We start from the raw sequence: 17,570 nt of genomic DNA, 5'->3' as shown, positions 1-17,570 counted from the left end.
CATGGTGTCTGACTTTATTTTACTATACTATATCTTCCCTAGAATTGCTGAAGCTATCCAATTATTAGTTTTCTTATGGGGAAATCAATATAAAAGCAGAAAAACGGGGTACAATACATGTAAAGATATTAAGATTTTTACTTCCAGGGTGTGATGTTTGGGACCTGCTTGAGCAAGTTGTTCCAACAGACTAATGAGAAAGATGAAAATGACAAGAGGAAGTGTGGACAAAAAGAATTTGAAAAAGAGGGGAAACGGATTATTTCTTTCAATTCCTTTGTGCATTATTCCAGTTATAAGCAAGACATATTTAATAACATACGCAGTGTGGTACAGGAGTCAGAGTGTTGGGCTTGTTGGTGGGAAACAAAACACTGCATTGGCCTGAATATAAGCTGCCCTTTCCCCCCCAAGTTCCAACTGTGAAAAGTTAAAATGCGGCTTATACTCGGAGCCATGCACCGACACCATCTTGGAGAGTGGGGCACCGAGTGCTGGATACCCGTCCCCGGTTCAGGGCGGTAGTGCTGGGAGGCAGGTCACACTTGCAAATAAGCCTTGTATTTTAAAGGTGCAGCTTATTTTCTGGTGCTGCTTATAGTTGGGCCAATATGGTACCCACCACAACTGGGTTGCCTTGGGCACTTCACTTGCCTGTACCCAGAAGACTTTGACTTTCATGGATGGAAAGGCTTCACACATCCATTGAAGGCTTTTGACCCAGTGGAGACAGCCCACTGACAGGGATGGGGAAGCTACCTTTGCCGATTTCCCCCTTCCCCTGCAGCCTCTACCACCATTGGCCCCATTGTTTCAGAGGGTACCATGTCGCCTCAGACCAGAATCAGAAAGCAGCAGCCACATGCCTTTTGTGATGAGAGCAGCAGCCCCACATCTACTTTTCCCTCTGTCCATGTCCGCAAAACATGTGGTGACCTGTCACTCTGCTGTGTATTCTCTTGCTCCAATTCCATGTGAAGGGGCAGGGAAACTCAAAGTGAAATCCTGCAACGTATTTTGTAGGCTAGTTATTACGGGGTAAGATTCTTACCGTAAGAGAGAAAGAGGTGGCAACAGAAGGCTGCTGCTTTGGAGCTCTTGTGATGTCTGCTTCTGTCCCCACCTGACTCATCAAGGGTCTGGAAACCAAACCTTATGAGGAATGGTTGAAGGAGTTGGGTATGTTTAGCCTGGGAAAGAGGAGACTGAGAGGAGATATCTGAAGAGCTGTCACAGGGGAAAGGGAGCAAGCTTATTTCCTGCTGCTCTGCAGAGTAGGACTCGAACCAATGGTTTTAAGTTACAAGAAAGGAGATTCCGACTAAACATATGGAAAAACCTTATGACGGTAAGAGCTGTTCCGACAGTGGAATAGTCTCCCTCGGGATGTTGTACTCTCCTTCCTTTTTAGGCAGAGGTTGGATGGCCATCTGTCATGGATGATTGAGCTGAGATTCCTGCATTGCAGAGGGTTGGACTAGATGACCCTTGGGTCCCTTCCAACTACGATTCTATGATTTTATGATTGCTGTGAGGCAAAGGCCTATCACTTCAGTCATCAGGTGGAGGTTCAAATGACTGGATGCTCCACTGTAACTCCATGTAGAAAGCAAGAATTGAAAATTTAGGCTACAGCCCTTCTTGCTGACATTCTACTTTTTCTGCAGATGGAATTCAGTGTGGGCAATATTTAAACTGCACAAGACCCCACCTGAAGTCTGAAATGGCATAGCCCAGGCACAAATTTGACACCTCTGTAAGGCCTAAATTAAGGTTACCCGTTTCCTGGGGCCAGTCCCCAGATTTACAGATCAGTCCCATACAAAACCCACTGAAGTTGAAAAGTGTCCCCGGATTCATTGAAAAAAATATGGTAACCTTTGCCTAAATGGCTGCTCTTGAGTTCCTCAGAGAAAAAAAGCAAGATAAAAAATTAATATAAATATGCTACTTTGTAGCTCTGAGGAAGTTATTTCAGGGTGTGTGTTTTTAAGCCTACAGTTCTGTTGACTATTTAAAGCAAATTATCTGTTAGGGATTCATTTGCCACTTGTACCTGTGTTGGTTTATTTTTGGATTTTCACCCGTGCCTTGCCGCTTCAAATAATGTAGACCGCGGTGTCCAAGCATGAAATGCTATGCTTTGCATTTTTACAATCTGCTTTACAAGGTGCATCCCAGAAGCAGAGCTACATTCCCATTAGTTCTGGTGGCACTTATAGAAAGAGCAATGATTTATTAGGCAAATGAGACAGCTAGGCCTAGCTGACTGCATAAGAACATATAAGTGTGTGAGCAGAATGCTTTAAACTCTGTGGGTGGATGTGGGGGTAACTTGGGGAAGGAGCTTACTCCTAGAACACAAGACAGGATAGAATTCATGACAGACCTGAAAGTGCAGTCATTTGCTATACAAATATATGCACCAATTGTAGCTCTCCTTTGAGATCTTGAACACCATATCCAAGCAGAACTTCGCTCATCTTATACAATTGTTTAGTCGTTTAGTAGTGACCCCATGGACCAGTGCATGCCAGGCACTCCTGTCTTCCACTGCCTCCCGCAGTTTGGTCAAACTCATGTTTGTAGCTTTGAGAACACTGTCCAACCATCTCGTCCTCTGCCTCCCCTTCTCCTTGTGCCCTAAATCTTTCCCAACATCAGGGTCTTTCCCAGAGAGTCTTCTCTTCTCATGAGGTGGCCAGAGTATTGGAGCCTCAGCTTCAGGATCTGTCCTTCCAATGAGCACTCAGGGCTGATTTCCTTAAGAATGGGTAGGTATGATCTTCTTGCAGTCCATGGGACTCTCAAGAGTCTCCTCCAGCACCATAATTCAATAGCATCAATTCTTCGGCGATCAGCCTTCTTTATGGTCCAGCTCTCACTTCCATACATCACAACTGGGAAAACTATAGCTTTAACTATACGGACCTTTGTCGGCAAGATGATATCTCTGCTTTTTAAGATGCTGTCTAGGTCTGTCATCGCTTTTCTTCCAAGAAGCAGGTGTCTTTTAATTTCATGACTGCTGTCACCATCTGCAGTGATCATGGAGCCCAAGAGCTTATACAATACAGCTTTGTAATTATTCAGAGGCATAAGCGCCTTCTTGAAATTTATGGTACAAGTACTAAGTTGAAACCTTTTGTAATTCAGAAACAGGGGTGGGCCCAAGGTGGATCAGGATCTACTGGCAGATCTCAGAGCGACTTCTGGAAAACTGGCAAGGATTTCAGACTCCCAACAGCAAAAGCAAAATGTCTATCCCCACTTCCAACTGCTAAAATGAAAAAAGTTATTGGGGCGGCAGTAACCAGGAGTGGAGTTTTGTGTAGAAGGACTGTAAGCTTTGTTCTGTTTTTGTATCCTAAAATATTCCTGGGCTCAGAATTCTTTAATTCTAAGTGGATGTCTTTGGCACCATGTTCCACCTGACAGGTATAAGAGTTGAGAGGAGGATTAGAGTGGGGGATCAGATAATGCAGATCTGAAATCTGCCCACTCCTTATACAGTGGTACCTCGGGTTACATACACTTCAGGTTACATACGCTTCAGAGAGAGCCAGTGTGGTGTAGTGGTTAAGAGCAGCAGACTCGTAATCTGGGGAACCAGGTTCGCGTCTCCGCTCCTCCACATGCAGCTGCTGGGTGACCTTGGGCTAGTCACACTTCTCCGAAGTCTCTCAGCCCCACTCACCTCACAGAGTGTTTGTTGTAGGGGAGGAAGGGAAAGGAGAATGTTAGCCGCTTTGAGACTCCTTCGGGTAGTGATAAAGCGGGATATCAAATCCAAACTCTTCTCTTCTTCAGGTTACAGACTCTGCTAACCTAGAAATAGTGCTTCAGGTTAAGAACTTTGCTTCAGGATAAGAACAGAAATCGTGCTCCAGCGGCGCGGCGGCAGCAGGAGGCCCCATTAGCTAAAGTGGTGCTTCAGGTTAAGAACAGTTTCAGGTTAAGAATGGACCTCCGGAACGAATTAAGTACTTAACCCGAGGTACCACTGTACATATTTTAAAGACTATGTTGCTCTTTGTATTTCAAAAAAGAACTCAATTCAGGGGTGGGAAGCCTCTTGCCTGTGAGTCAGTTTTGACCCAACAGGTCTCCCCATGTGACCCATGAGGCTGCTTTGGACAAGACATGGCCACCTGCCCTCATACATTATGTCAGGTGTGGGGTGAGTAAGGAGGGTGCTTGGTCAACAGGGGTCTTGTGCATTGCTTCCCAAATGTCCAACAACCAGCTGAAGCTTCTTCAGCCCTGTGTTCTGTGATTCACTTTTGGAAAAGCACTATTTGTAGTGTTGGATCAAAAAAAATTTTTAATAGAAAACCCTCCACTACCAGCTGCTGGCTAGATTGAATTCCCTCTACACAGCCACATAATTAAAGAAGCCCAACACCTTGAGAGTTTACAGCTCTGTGTACATGTATTTAGCTAAACCCCATTGATTATAAGGTACTTTCAAAGCCGAGACAATTTAAATTCCCTTCCACTATGAGAGTTGTTTGGATTTGGCCTCAGTGGGTTTTCAGGCAAAGCAGAAGGGTTTTTCAGCCACTTCCTCATCTAGTACAGTTCTTGCAAGCATCATCTGAACAGATTTAATGTTTTAAAATTTCATGTTTCTCTGTGCCACTTTTGTGTCATTACTTCTGAATTTCCCATGAGACTCAATACCATTCTGGCAATCTAAATATTGGTCTTCAGGCAGCTACTAAAACCTGGTTGGGAGAAAGTACTGCATATCCAAATAGGCACACAATTCTGAGATAAGTTGTGTGTCAAGTGTAAAGGAGAGAGCCTCTTCTTTGCATTATATGATGGTTTCTTTACATAAATAAATCAGAGCAGTTACAATAACCAGTAAGGGAATATAGAAGACAAAAGGCTCTCGAAAGGCAAGAGAATTGTGTGTTAATGGATTTTTAAGTTATGAGTTTGAGGCAAACAATTTCATTCCACTTGCAAAGAATGATGCTTTCTGTCACCCAAATGATGCAGAATGAAATGCATTTTTAAGCATGCCTCCAAGGATTATTGTTGGGCTTTTGTTTTTACACCAAGGTGAATAGTAAAGATCGAAGTGAAAGGGTTATTTACAGGAAATGCCTAAGAACGTAGGAAGAGCCCTGATGGATCAGCCCAAAGGCCCATCGAGTCCAGCATCCTTTTCCTCACAGTGGCCACCCAGATGCTTAAGGGAAACCCACAACACATAAGCACAGTTTCACTCTCTTACTCATGTTCCCCAGCCACTGGTATTAATATGTACAAGAGACCATACACAAAGACCAGAAGAGGGCTGAATCTACATTGGTCCCAACCCTCTTTGGTGCTCCTTGGGACCTGGAACATACTAGGGATTTGGGGGAGTGGGGTGAGATTGAGGTCAAGTACGAAAAAAATTATGGAAGCCTTTCCTGACGGAGATGAAATTAATGTTTAATTCCACAGTCTCCCCACCACAACTGCCACCAAAGATTTCCCAAGGAAATGAAAAACATTTCTTTGCAAGAGTATATATATATATATATATATATATAATGCTGTAAAAGAGAGCCAGAAAACCTGAAATGTTACAAGTGGTTTGAGAGAACAATTATTTAACAGCCAGTGTCACTAAAGCAATCATATGGTTTTGCAATTAGCCACATGGATCCCATTATAATATTAGCAATATAAATGGAGACTCCTGCACATTCCAGTCAGACCTGCAAATCTTTTATAGACTAACCACAGGAACAGTTAAAATGTATTTGCAGTGTTGTATTTGGCAGGCGGACATCAAAGAAGAGGAGTGCTATAAAAGGCTTTGAACTCTCAAATATTGCTTCTATCCAAAAGCAAAGGCTGCTTTTACTGGACGCCCATGAATCAAAGCCAGGGCTGTTTTAATTTTAGCTAGGGGAAGAAACACCATTATTATCACTAGTGAAGGGTAGCAAAGAAAAGCCTTCAGTGCTAGAACATGCAGTGAACCATACCTCATATTCCGATTCCAGAGTCACTTTATTCTTCTTGATTCTTTCTGCCAGAGCTGGATCAATCTGCCAAGTCAAAAAGACCAGAAAATATCTATCAAACATTGTACATTTAAGTTTCGAAAAAACATTCAAAACAGGAAATATCCCCTCTAGTCTGTTGCAGTGTGCTGTTCCTCAGCATAGGAAAAGAATCAAGAACTGCATTTCCAATTGGCTCTTTGTCACAGTAGATTCTGGCAATATCTCTGAAGCAGAGAGACTTCTGCAAACAATGCTCCACTTAAAATCCACAGCCTTTCACCTTGATGGTACTACACCTTAAGTCTAAAGAACCGTGGAAGGGAAAAGATGATATGCATATGAAAAACAGATCACTGAAGATGTCTCTCATACATTTTCATTCATAAAGTAGGAAACTGGGACAGGTACACAACTACCTCTCTCTTCTAAAAATGAAAATGAACTCCTTTAGTTCAGTTTTGATCACAAACTAAACAATTTAAGATTGCAAGAGGCTTGCTTGAACTCAGTGTCTCAGAATGGATCACACCAGGAATATGAATGCAAGAACCCTCCCTTTGGGAATCCACCTTGGAAACTGCAGACTGGCATTCTAGAGACTTGGAAGAAAAGACCGGCTCTCACATTCAAACACAGAGCTAATGAAATTCAAACAATGAACCGACCATTCGGATTTATCTCCAACGTCTCCTAGGGCTGAATAGTTCCTTTTAGCAGCCCAGTGCTCATTCAGATTTGGTTTCCCTTGGAAGGACGTCACTAGAGGCTTATGCTATTTTGTAATATTTTATTTATATACAGGTTGAACACAGGTGGAGTCACAGCTTGACCCTCCAACGGACAGCTAAATTGGAACTTCACAGAGAGGCAGCCCTATCCCCTGATGCACTTAGCTTACAGAATCTTAAAACTTAAGTCTCTCTATTGATCATAGTCTCCAACTCAAATTACAGTTTCCCAAATTACATTGTCCTTAGCAAAGAATGGGGGACATGCTCTCTTTTCAGGTTATTTCCTAGCCATTCTGAAGAATTAAGTAAGATTGCCCAACAGTTAGCTCCAAGGAAAACCCACCACCAACAGAATACCCCCCAGGCTTAGCAAGTTCAAAACTCTCAGACATTGCCTTAAGCTAGGGTTTCCCAAACATTTGGGACATCTAGTAGCATATCGTACAGCACTGATGCTCTTTCTGTGGTTGGTGCTTTATTGCCATTAGTTTTTGAAAAGAACTTTAGGGACCTGTGAGTACTCTTCATCTTCACTGTCTGGAGCCAATCTCCCCCTGAGCCTCTAGCAATAGTCAACAGTATGTTGTGGGGCAGAGATGTGCTATTTTCAAACATATCTGTGATCCTGACAATTCCATCTTTGTCTCAATAAAGGAGAGAGAGGACATCTGTGCTTAATTTCCCTTCCAAATTGTCACCTTAGAGCTAGAATACAACTAAGATAAGTAGTTATATTTAGGAACCACTGCCCTACCCTCATGTGACTCAGGAGGTGAAGGATGACAGACAGAATCACAGCAAGGAATGAGATGAGTGATTGTTAAATGAAAGTAATTTATTTATTCATTATTTAAAAGACCAGATTTTGGAGAGGCCTAGGGGGCCACAAATAATATTTTGTTACAGTGGTGCCTCGCAAGACGAAATTAATCCGTTCCGTGAGGCTCTTCGTATAGCGGTTTTTTCATCTTGCGAAGCAAGCCCATTAACAGCTTAGCGGATTAGCGCTATTAGCGGTTTAGCGGCTTTTAGCGGATCAGCTGATAAGCGGCTTATCAGCGGATCAGCTGTTAAGCGGCTTAGGGCTTAGGAAAAGGGGGGGGGAGGGAAAAACCCCCGCAGGAACTCACAAGACATTTTCGTCTTGCGAAGCAAGCCCATAGGGAAATTCGTTTTGCGAAGCGCCTCCAAAACGGAAAACCCTTTCGTCTAGCGGGTTTTCCGTCTTGCAAGGCGTTCGTCTTGCGGGGCACCACTGTATTACAGTGGGGTACCTATGGGAGCAATTAAACTTAAAAAAAAAAAAGACAAACCTCGTGAGCACAGAACACTTTAAGGAAATTTGCATATACTACTGCTATATATACCTTATGATAGTTAAATCACCACAATGGCTTGTTTTGGTCCAAGAATAATCTAGTTTCAAAGCAAGATCTGAACTGCATAAATGCAACTCTCTGTTTTCAGAAAGAATAAAGAAGGAAGGTGGGGGAGTAAGCCTAGCCCTAGCATAGAGTGCAGGTCTCCAAAGCAGACTGGCAATGTCAGTTTCATTCAGCAATCAGAAATAAGAGAAAAGATCCTTTGATGTTTGAGGATCCCCACCCCTATGCCTGCTTAGGACACCATCTCTATCAACCACTGCAGTGAATTCATTCTTGTGTTGTAGAAACATTTCATACCCACTATTTATTTATAGATACAATTTCTGGACCAAAGCACTGAGATTCACAGTAAAACAAAATCTGCTTTGTCTAAGATCTGGCTGATATTGACCCCATAACATATTACAAAAAAAGAATGTTTTTACAAAAAAAATGACTTTGGAGGTCAACTGTGTGCCTAAGTTCCTAACCAAATCCCTCAGCCCAAGACGTTTTAGTGGACCTTGGACTGTTGTCAGGTAAAACTGGCCACATTCTACCCAGAGGTTGGCAATAACTGAACAAATGTTTGTACTGCAGGATTTTATGGGCTACAAAACTAATTTACACTGCTAGACAGTTCCAGTACATTTAGAACAGTTGTTTTCACCCCAGAAATAATTATTTATAAACGGTACTGTTTACAAATGGAGATCCCTTTCCTGTCATAACCCACCAAGTATAAAATGAATTCCGCTTTCATCCTGAGAGGGGAAAAGAAGTTAATTTCTTTCCTTGTCCCGGCATCAATCATGAAAGGAAGCATACACGGTGAATCCTAGGTTGTAGCAGAGGTTGCTTTTACTGTGTGCTTTTTAACTCAAGGCTTGAATCTGGGGAACCTCTCAGATAATTGCGTCTATGTAGGCGGCATTGACATGGTTGAAGAGAATGGCTTCAGGAGACTATAAATTAGCCGATCAATTTATTGAGTCTAAAGACAAAGATTATCAATTCACATATCCACTCTTGATCAATGCAATATCGGAGACAGAGCATGCCCATTATTTGCAACCACCAGGAAACAATCATCTCATTTTGCAAAGCTTTTAGCTTCCTTTTGGTTATCTTCCCCCAAAGCAATATTAATTGCTCAGTAGGCAAAAGTGGCCCTGCCATCTCCCCTTCCTTTTGCTATGTTGCCATATCCAAATAGGAGAATAGTTGCACACCACTAAAATTGCATACCAGTGAAGACTTTCACTAGTATGACTGTCTCGAGTCTGTCCTGCCGTTGATTCTAGTAGGTGTTTTTCCTTATGTCTTTCATAACCTCCTCAAGGATGAACTACCGTATTTTTCGCTCTATAACATGCACCCGACCATAACACGCACGTAGTTTTTAGAGGAGGAAAATCCGTAGGCATGCCACCTGTAGGCATTCCCTCCATAACACGCACAGACATTTCCCCTTACTTTTTAGGAGGAAAAAAGTGAGTGTTATGGTGCAAAAAATACAGTAATTTTTTCATTTTGCCTTAGAGCAGGAGTGGGGAATCTTTCCAGATCGCAGGCTGGATCCTCACCTTCCCCAACTCCTGACAAAGCCACTGCCATCAGATGAAGACTTTACTTTGCCCAGGGGGTGGATTTCAAACTGCAAACCCTACTTTTGGAAGGAATTGCATATTTACTTGCTCCATACCTGACAATGTATATGGTGTCAGGTGTAGGGCAAGTGGGTGTGGCTTGGGGAAAATGACCTTGTGGGCCAAATTAAGGCTGCTGTTAGGCCCATGGGCTGGTGGTTCCCCACCACTGTTTTATATAGCACACCCACTTTCACATTCATTCATAAAGCATCAAAACGTACTCTGAATTTTGTGTTCAGAATACAATACAACCCACTCCCTCGTGGGTTTCTGCATTCTCCCATTTTCAGTGATAAATAGCAATGGCTAAATGTGGTCTTTAAACTGCCTGCACAGTGAGGTCTTAAATACAAGTTTAATCTTCCAAAAGACACTCCATATCATTTTCACACTCTCATTCAATAGAATTTTACTAGCTGTCAGTAGCTATCCCAAATATTCATGATGTGAGGTTCAGAGTATCACTTCTTTTATCTGTTCAGGAAGCAAGTAAAGGAGAGTTAAAATTGTTTGTGAAGTACAGGATGAATTTTTTTTCCACTACCCAAGTCCTCTGAGGGAAAAAGAAGGGCAAACCTTGGAATGTGTCCTAAATGTTAACAAATTCCACAGTGCATCACCTTTCTCTGGTCACGCTCAGCTACAGAACTTATCCAAGTCCCTTGTGTTAAGCTATGAAGTCTAGCCTGTGTGAACCTACTGCACCTTTCTGTGCATTCGTTTCATGGATTTCTCTTACCTCAGCTATATATGGAAAAAGAAAAAGCAAGCAACCCCTAAGGCATCCCACTACACATACTCAAATGACTGCAAAAAAAATAAAATCAATGCTTTACTCTGAAAAGATGTAAGTAGCAGAGGCTCCTCCTCCTGTCCAACTTCTCCCCCTCACTCTCAGCCCCGTTTGCTTCTTGTCTTTCATGTGCCTGGGACCTGGGCCCTGCCACTCTACAAGGGGAAGAGAGTTCTGAATAATGCCACCAATATGTGTGTAATTTTAAATGAGTAAATTTAAATAGCAATTATTTATTTAACTAATACACATACGTGACAATTTACCCTATAATGTTTCATATTTGTATATGAATTTATGTATAATTATTTGTTATCCTGCCCTTCGGTTCTACAACTCCTACAGCTTGCAGTCCAATTAAGAACAAATAAGCAACCAAATAATATCAATTTAAATGAGTATCAAAATAAAACAAAATAAGCTAACTGAAGTAACACTGGTTTTGGCCTATGTAGTCATGGAAATTGCAGAAGCCAGGACAATGAAACCCACTAGTGCACTGGGTTCCCCCCTCATTCCCCATGTGCCCCCCGATTGGCTCGGGGTGGTGGGGAGTGCATGGAGGTAGGAAAGGAAAAACTGTTCCGTCCATGTTTGCACTGATGAATTACTGATGAATTACTGCCTTAGAACAGGGGTAGGCAACCTAAGGCCCGTGGCCTGGATGCTGCCCAATCGCCTTCTCAATCCAGCCAGTGGACAGTCCGGGAATCAGTGTTTTTTTACATGAGTGGAATGTGTCCTTTTATTTAAAATGCATCTCTGGGTTATTTGTGGGGCATAGGAATTCGTTCTCCCCCCCCCCCATATAGTCTGGCCCACCACATGGTCTGAGGGATGGTGGACCGGCCCGTGGCTGAAAAAGGTTGCTGACCCCTGCTTTAGAACAATGTTGAACTCCATCTGATATCTGAGAAAAGGGGAGGAGAATGTGAAATTCAGAAAATGGAAATCAATAACGGATGTGGGTGCAAACAAATTGGAGTGGTGCAGAATGAGAAAGGAGAAGTGTTATAGAGGAGAAATAAAAAAGAAGGGGTAGTTAACAGAAGGAAGAGTTCAAAGGAAGCCGGGGGGTGCAAAGAAAGAAGAGTGCATGGACTGTGGGACACAGTTAGTGAAATGACGTGCCCCTCTCAAATTAACAAGTGAATGTAAAAGAAGCCCTTGGTTTAAAGCTGTGGTTCCCAACCTTTTTTTTTTTTTTTTGGCCATGTCCCACCAAAGTATCTCTAAAATCGTGACTGCCCACCCCCACCCCCACGACATATACAGTGGTGCCTCGCAAGACGAAATTAATTTGTTCCACAAGTTTTTTCTTCTTGCGAGTTTTTCGTCTTGCGAAGTACGGTTTTCCATAGGAATGCATTGAAAATCAATCAATGCGTTCCTATGGAGACCGTCCGGGGACAGAGGGGAAGCGCCGCGCGCCTTCCCCTCTGTCCCCGGACCTGTTTAAAGCAAGGGGCGGCGGGGAGAAGATTGCTTCTCCCCATTGCCTGCCCCGCAATCTCCGGGGACAGAGGGGAAGCGCCACGTGCCTTCCCCTCTGTCCCCGGACCTGTTTTAAAGCAAGGGAAGGGGGGCGCGCGCCTTCCCTTCTGTCCCCTCTTTTGAAGCCTTCCCCTCTGTCCCCGGAGATTGTGGGGCTGGCAACGGGGAAAAGCGATCTTCTCCCCGCTGCCCCTTGCTTCAAAAGAGGTCCGGGGACAGCGGGGAAGCAAGCCCATAGGGAGATGCGTCTTGTGAAGTGGCTAAGAAAACGAAAAACTCCTTCGTCTAGCGAGCTTTTCGTCTTCCGAGGCGTTCATCCTGCGGGGCACCACTGTAATTATTTTTATTCAAAAAGTGAACTCCTATTCACATGGAGGAAGCCTAAAAGGCCATTCACTGTTAATAACTCATTCTCAAATTGCCCCCCTTAAAAATCAATTTACACCCCCCCCCCCCCGTGGGGCATGTGCCCTGCGTTGGGAACCACGGGTTTAGAGGAAATAAAATATCCTATTTATCTAGAGCATCCATTTACTACTTTTTCAATTAAAAATTCTGGGGCTGGCAGATACTCTATTGTGTCAAAAAGCAGGACTGCTGTTGAAAAATGCAGAACTCTTTTGGAACTGGAACTCTGCTGCTGAAGAGCCGGCTGACTCATCCTGAACGTAATGGAGGTAGATAGGGCAGGGGAGTAAGGAAAGTAAGACACCTATGTTTAAAATATTAAAAGACAATTCCTCAAGGTGCCTTTGCAAAGCCTCTTTAATATGCTATACCTGTTCTTTTACAAACCACTTAAATAGCCTGAAGTGCAGGATTTAAAATGAAATGCCCTCGAGGCCTGGGCCGAGAAAGAGGAAATGTTACATAGCGCAGTGTTTCAAAACTTCCCTTCTTTTCTTCTGTTCTTCAAAAACGGCATAATTGTATGAAAAATTCACTGACATTTTCTGCTAGGATTTGAAGTCTTTAAAACGTCAAGCATGCAACTTGAAGTCTCATCCACTGCAGTGTCTTTAAAGAGAAAATCTGCTGGGTCATCACAATTATATCTGTAGCATGTGCTCCTAACTCTTAAAAAAACCACATACCCCAAAAAACCTCACCTCTGTAGTTAAAACCACTTTTTAATATATTTTCCAGTCTTCCCATTATTCATGTAGTCGGCCCTACTCTACACTGGAACAGTTTGTTGTCTTTTGATGCCACAATGGCACTGGAGTACCTGGTAAAAAAATAACTGAGGAGGCTGAAATGACACAATCCAAAGGCCCAGGCCTCTTTGAGTATGTTCAAATAAACAAACAACAATCCAATTCTATCAGGATACAAGTAATTACTGTACAGTATACAACCAAACACTACTACAACAACAACAACACAGCCACAATAAGTTTCAAAATGGTGCTTATGTGGGAGCAACTTGGAAGTCTAATAGGGTTACATACCCTACATATATGTAAATAAATTGTGGAATTTAGTCACAGCCTTTTGGCTGATAAGTCTAGTGAAATGTTCTTCAATATTTCATTGAAGGCATCAGGTCTTTAAATCTAACTAATTTGCTTTTCCTTGGGGCTTAAATGGCATAGCAATAAAGAAGGATTCACTTCAAGATTCACTAAATACCAGTCAAAGTAACTTCTATACTGACATCTAGTGAACTTCTATAGCAACAAGAAATAACACAATAATTTTAAGCATTTACATTGTACTTTTCATGTTCAAAGTGCTTTACAAATGCTCACTTCCAAATCCTTTGTAGGTAAAATGAGAATGTATGCATTTCTATTACTCTTTTTTATATTTCCAGGAAGCATTTGAATTTTTTTTAAAAAAATAATAATACCATTTTGTTTTTGTGGTTAATATTCCAGTTTCTTGGAAAGTATCATTAGAAACATCTAGAGAAGTTATGATTCAGAAAATTTGCATTCAAAACATTATTGATAAAATTGCCAACATTGTTATATGTATATTTTTGGACCACTGCATTCAGGCTTTTTCATCTGCATTCTGGCTTTTTCATTTAAGGCAGGCAAAGATTAGGAGTTTTTAGGAATCACAGTTAGCCTGACACGTCATCAATTGCCATGGGTGAAAAGTTGCTATGATGACCAGACAGAAAAAAGGACATACATAATAACTATAAGAGGTACAGCTTCTCATGCAGGTGAAGAAAAGAAAAAGCTGCACCTGCCAATATTCAGTCTGCATATAACCATTTGAAGCACATGTACCAGCATGGATTTACTACACCCTGGTGTGGCTAACTACGTTTTACCCAAAGTAGACCCATTTAAATGAACGGACCTAAGTTAGTCAGGTCCATTAATTCAAATGGATCTACTCAGAGTACAGTATTGGGTACAACTCCAACATTCTAACCCTGATAATGAGAAGTTCGTAACAAACTATTAATCTCATCATCGCTTTGGGGACCTTGGCCAAAAAGAGGTATCAAGGAAATATGAAATATACCCCAAATACGCAGCTGCTTTCGTGTGAATATAGAAGGGCTCTTGGTGGTAAGCTAACATATTAAAGCAATTCTGAGAATCTGTCACAAGCTAACATATTAAAGCAATTCTGAGAATCTGTCACAAACACTTACCTATATCAGCAGGAGCTTTGAGGCCACTTTATCTCATCTAAAATTATTTCAGCTTCTCTGTAGAGAACACAAATTTTGAGCCTCCCCCCTTCATGGCCTAGGACCCTCGTACCTACGGGACCGCTTCTCCCGGTATGCCCCACGGAGAGCCTCAAGGTCCATAAATAGCAACACCCTAGTGGTCCCGGGCCCTAAGGAAGTTAGATTGGCTTCAACCAGAGCCAGGGCCTTTTCAACTCTGGCTCCGGCCTGGTGGAACGCTCTGCCTCATGAGACCAGGGCCCTGCAGGATCTGATTTCTTTCCGCAGGGCCTATAAGACAGAGTTGTTCCGCCTGGCCTTTGGCTTGGAGCCAATTTGATTCCCTCCCTCCCTCTCGTTCTTTTTTCTTTTCCTTCTCCTCCTGCGATGAGGCTACATTTTAATATTTCAATGTTCCATTATTTTAATGTTGTATTTTATTTTTGTTTTTAAGTTGTAATCATTCATCTTGTTTTTATTATTGCTTGTAAGCCGCTCTGAGCCCGGCCTTGGCTGGGGAGGGTGGGGTATAAATAAAAAATTATTATTATTATTATTATTATTATTATTATTATTATTATTATTAGAGCTCTGCTGGATCAAACGGAAGGCCTATCTAGTTCAGCATTCTGTTCTCACAGTGACTACCTAGAATTCCCCCACCTCCTAGAAAAGCCAGCAGAAGCTACACAGCCGCTTTAAAGAGCGCAGGGCTTTTGCGGGAGGTGGGGGAATTCCCCCATCTCCCGCAAAAGCCCACAGGAGGGAGAAGGGACGGACTCCTCCAGTCTGTCCCTTCTCCCTCCTTGGGGAAAAGCCTGCTTTCTACCACCGCCAGCCTCCAAGCCGGGTTGGAGAGTAGCAGGAAGGCTTCGCGCGCCTTCCCACTGCCCCCCATCCTCTGGGGCTGGCGATGGGGGCAGCGCTGCTTTCCCCACCGCCAGCCTCCAAGCCGGGTTGGAGAGTAGCAGGAAGGCTTTGCGCGCCTTCCCACTGCCCCCCATCCTCTGGGGCTGGCGATGGGGGAAGCGCTGCTTTCCCCCACCGCCAGCCTCAAAGAGCAGACTCTCCTGGCTTCAGCAGAAGCAACGCGAAGCCTCTGGAGCGCAGGCTTCGGAGGCTTCGCGTTGCTATCGCTGAAGCCAAGGAGCCTGCATTCGCCCCATAAGACGCACACACATTTCCCCTTCATTTTTGGAGCTGGAAAAGTGCGTCTTATAGGGCGAAAAATACGGTATGTACAACAGCTTGGGCTCATACTAACACTTCCACATGTGTCCAAAGAGGGACCGCTGTAATTGATTGCATGAAAAGGGAAACTCAGTAAAGCCATGATGTATTTTTAAAAAGGATATCATCCCTTCACTCCTCTCTGCTGTGATCTCTTAGCTTGGTTCAAAACGTAGGCTCAAATAAAGTCTAAGATTATTCACCAGAAGCAAAGCCATTTCTATCAACAACCAATTCTGCATGAAAGGAAAAACAAAAATTGCAGTATTAATTATGCAACTGCATTAAACCTTCCATCAACTGGGATGTGCAGCAATGAACTAGGCTTGAAAGCAAAATTTATTTAAATTAAGCAAATGACTTTTGTTAGTAGAATTCTGATGAATAACAATAAGCTGCTGTTGTTTGATATGAGCACAAAGAAAGTATCTGTATCACTCACAAACCTTGTACATGCTAAATTGCGCTTCCAAGTTTTCTTAAAAATAAATAAATAAATTAGGGGGTGCAGCCAAGTTGCCATACTAATGAATTTATTCTCTGCAAATCAACTTACACAGAGAAATTAGCAAATGTTTATCTTCATTAAACTTGGAACATAGGCCTTATTGGACCTGCTTAACAAGAAGGGAGGGGGAAAATGATCAGTGATCATCATCAATCCCCTGCCGCATGAAGTCACTGCAATTAGTTTACTGAAAAGCCAATTAAATGTAGGAAGCCTGGCTAGACAAGACAAGACAATAGTAGAGTCTGCTTCTGCTTTACTGGTTATTTACTCTATGTCTCTCTCACTCACATACACACATATCCAATACAGGGCTGTCCACCGCCAATTACCCTATGGAAATATTTCCAAGAAAGAGAGAACAAAGTAGGGGGAAAGAGGGAATCTTTTACATGCAAAAGCACCCTAGTTCAATCTCCTGCATGTCCAGGTAGGTCTAGGAGAGAATCCTCTCTGAAATCCTGAGGAGCTGCTGCCAGCCAGAACCAGCTGAGTTAGATGGACCCAGTGGCGTAGTGTGGGGGGTGCAGGGGGGGCCGGCCGCACCGGGCGCAACTTCTGGGGGTTAGGGTTAGGGTGCGCAAATCCACGGGTTAAGGGGCGCAAATCCACGGGTTAGGGGGCGCAAATTACTTGCCTTGCCCCGGGTGCTGACAACCCACGCTACGCCACTGGATGGACCAGAGGTCTGAGGTAGGTTCCTAGATTCTATGTATGCAGGTAAAGATCACTTCAGAGCCTGTATCAACTGAACCATCCCTTCCCCCGCTCCTGTCAGGTCTTTCTACCACCAACTACCTGTGGGGAAGGATCCCAATGACGTTTTATTAGTTAATTATTATTTTTTAATGTAATTTAATGTTTCTGTAAGCTGCCTGGGAAGGATTTATATCCTTAACGGCAGGGTAATAAATAAACAAATAAAGTCTGCCATGAAGTTACAGTTCATACATTGTTTTCCAGTTTTTGATTTGCCTTAATTAAAAAAGCAGGAGATAATATTCCAACATCCTTCTAAGGCCACACTGCCCAATAGACCTAAATTGAAGGCAAGTCCACAATGCAACTTCCACAATGCAAGCCTACAAACAACTTCTAAGGAGCAGCAGTTTAATCCAATCTGCTCAGTGACCAAAATCATGACTAAAC

General features: G+C 42.9%; 1 protein-coding gene across 2 annotated transcripts in view; it reads right to left on the bottom strand.

Annotated features, from left to right (window-relative positions):
* The window catches only part of COX16 (cytochrome c oxidase assembly factor COX16), a 46,257-nt gene that overhangs the window by 10,871 nt on the left and 17,816 nt on the right, over positions 1-17,570 (bottom strand). For both annotated transcript variants that reach the window (XM_079990487.1, XM_079990488.1), the window contains exon 3: positions 5,991-6,053. In XM_079990487.1, the coding sequence (XP_079846613.1) occupies positions 5,991-6,053 (63 nt within the window). The remainder of the gene's footprint in view (positions 1-5,990; positions 6,054-17,570) is intronic.

Source organism: Podarcis cretensis (assembly GCF_951804945.1).
Source record: "Podarcis cretensis genome assembly, chromosome: 1".
Lineage (NCBI taxonomy): Eukaryota > Metazoa > Chordata > Lepidosauria > Squamata > Lacertidae > Podarcis > Podarcis cretensis.
The sequence above is the reverse complement of the archived record's forward strand: the minus strand, read 5'-3'. Positions and strand labels throughout refer to the sequence as shown.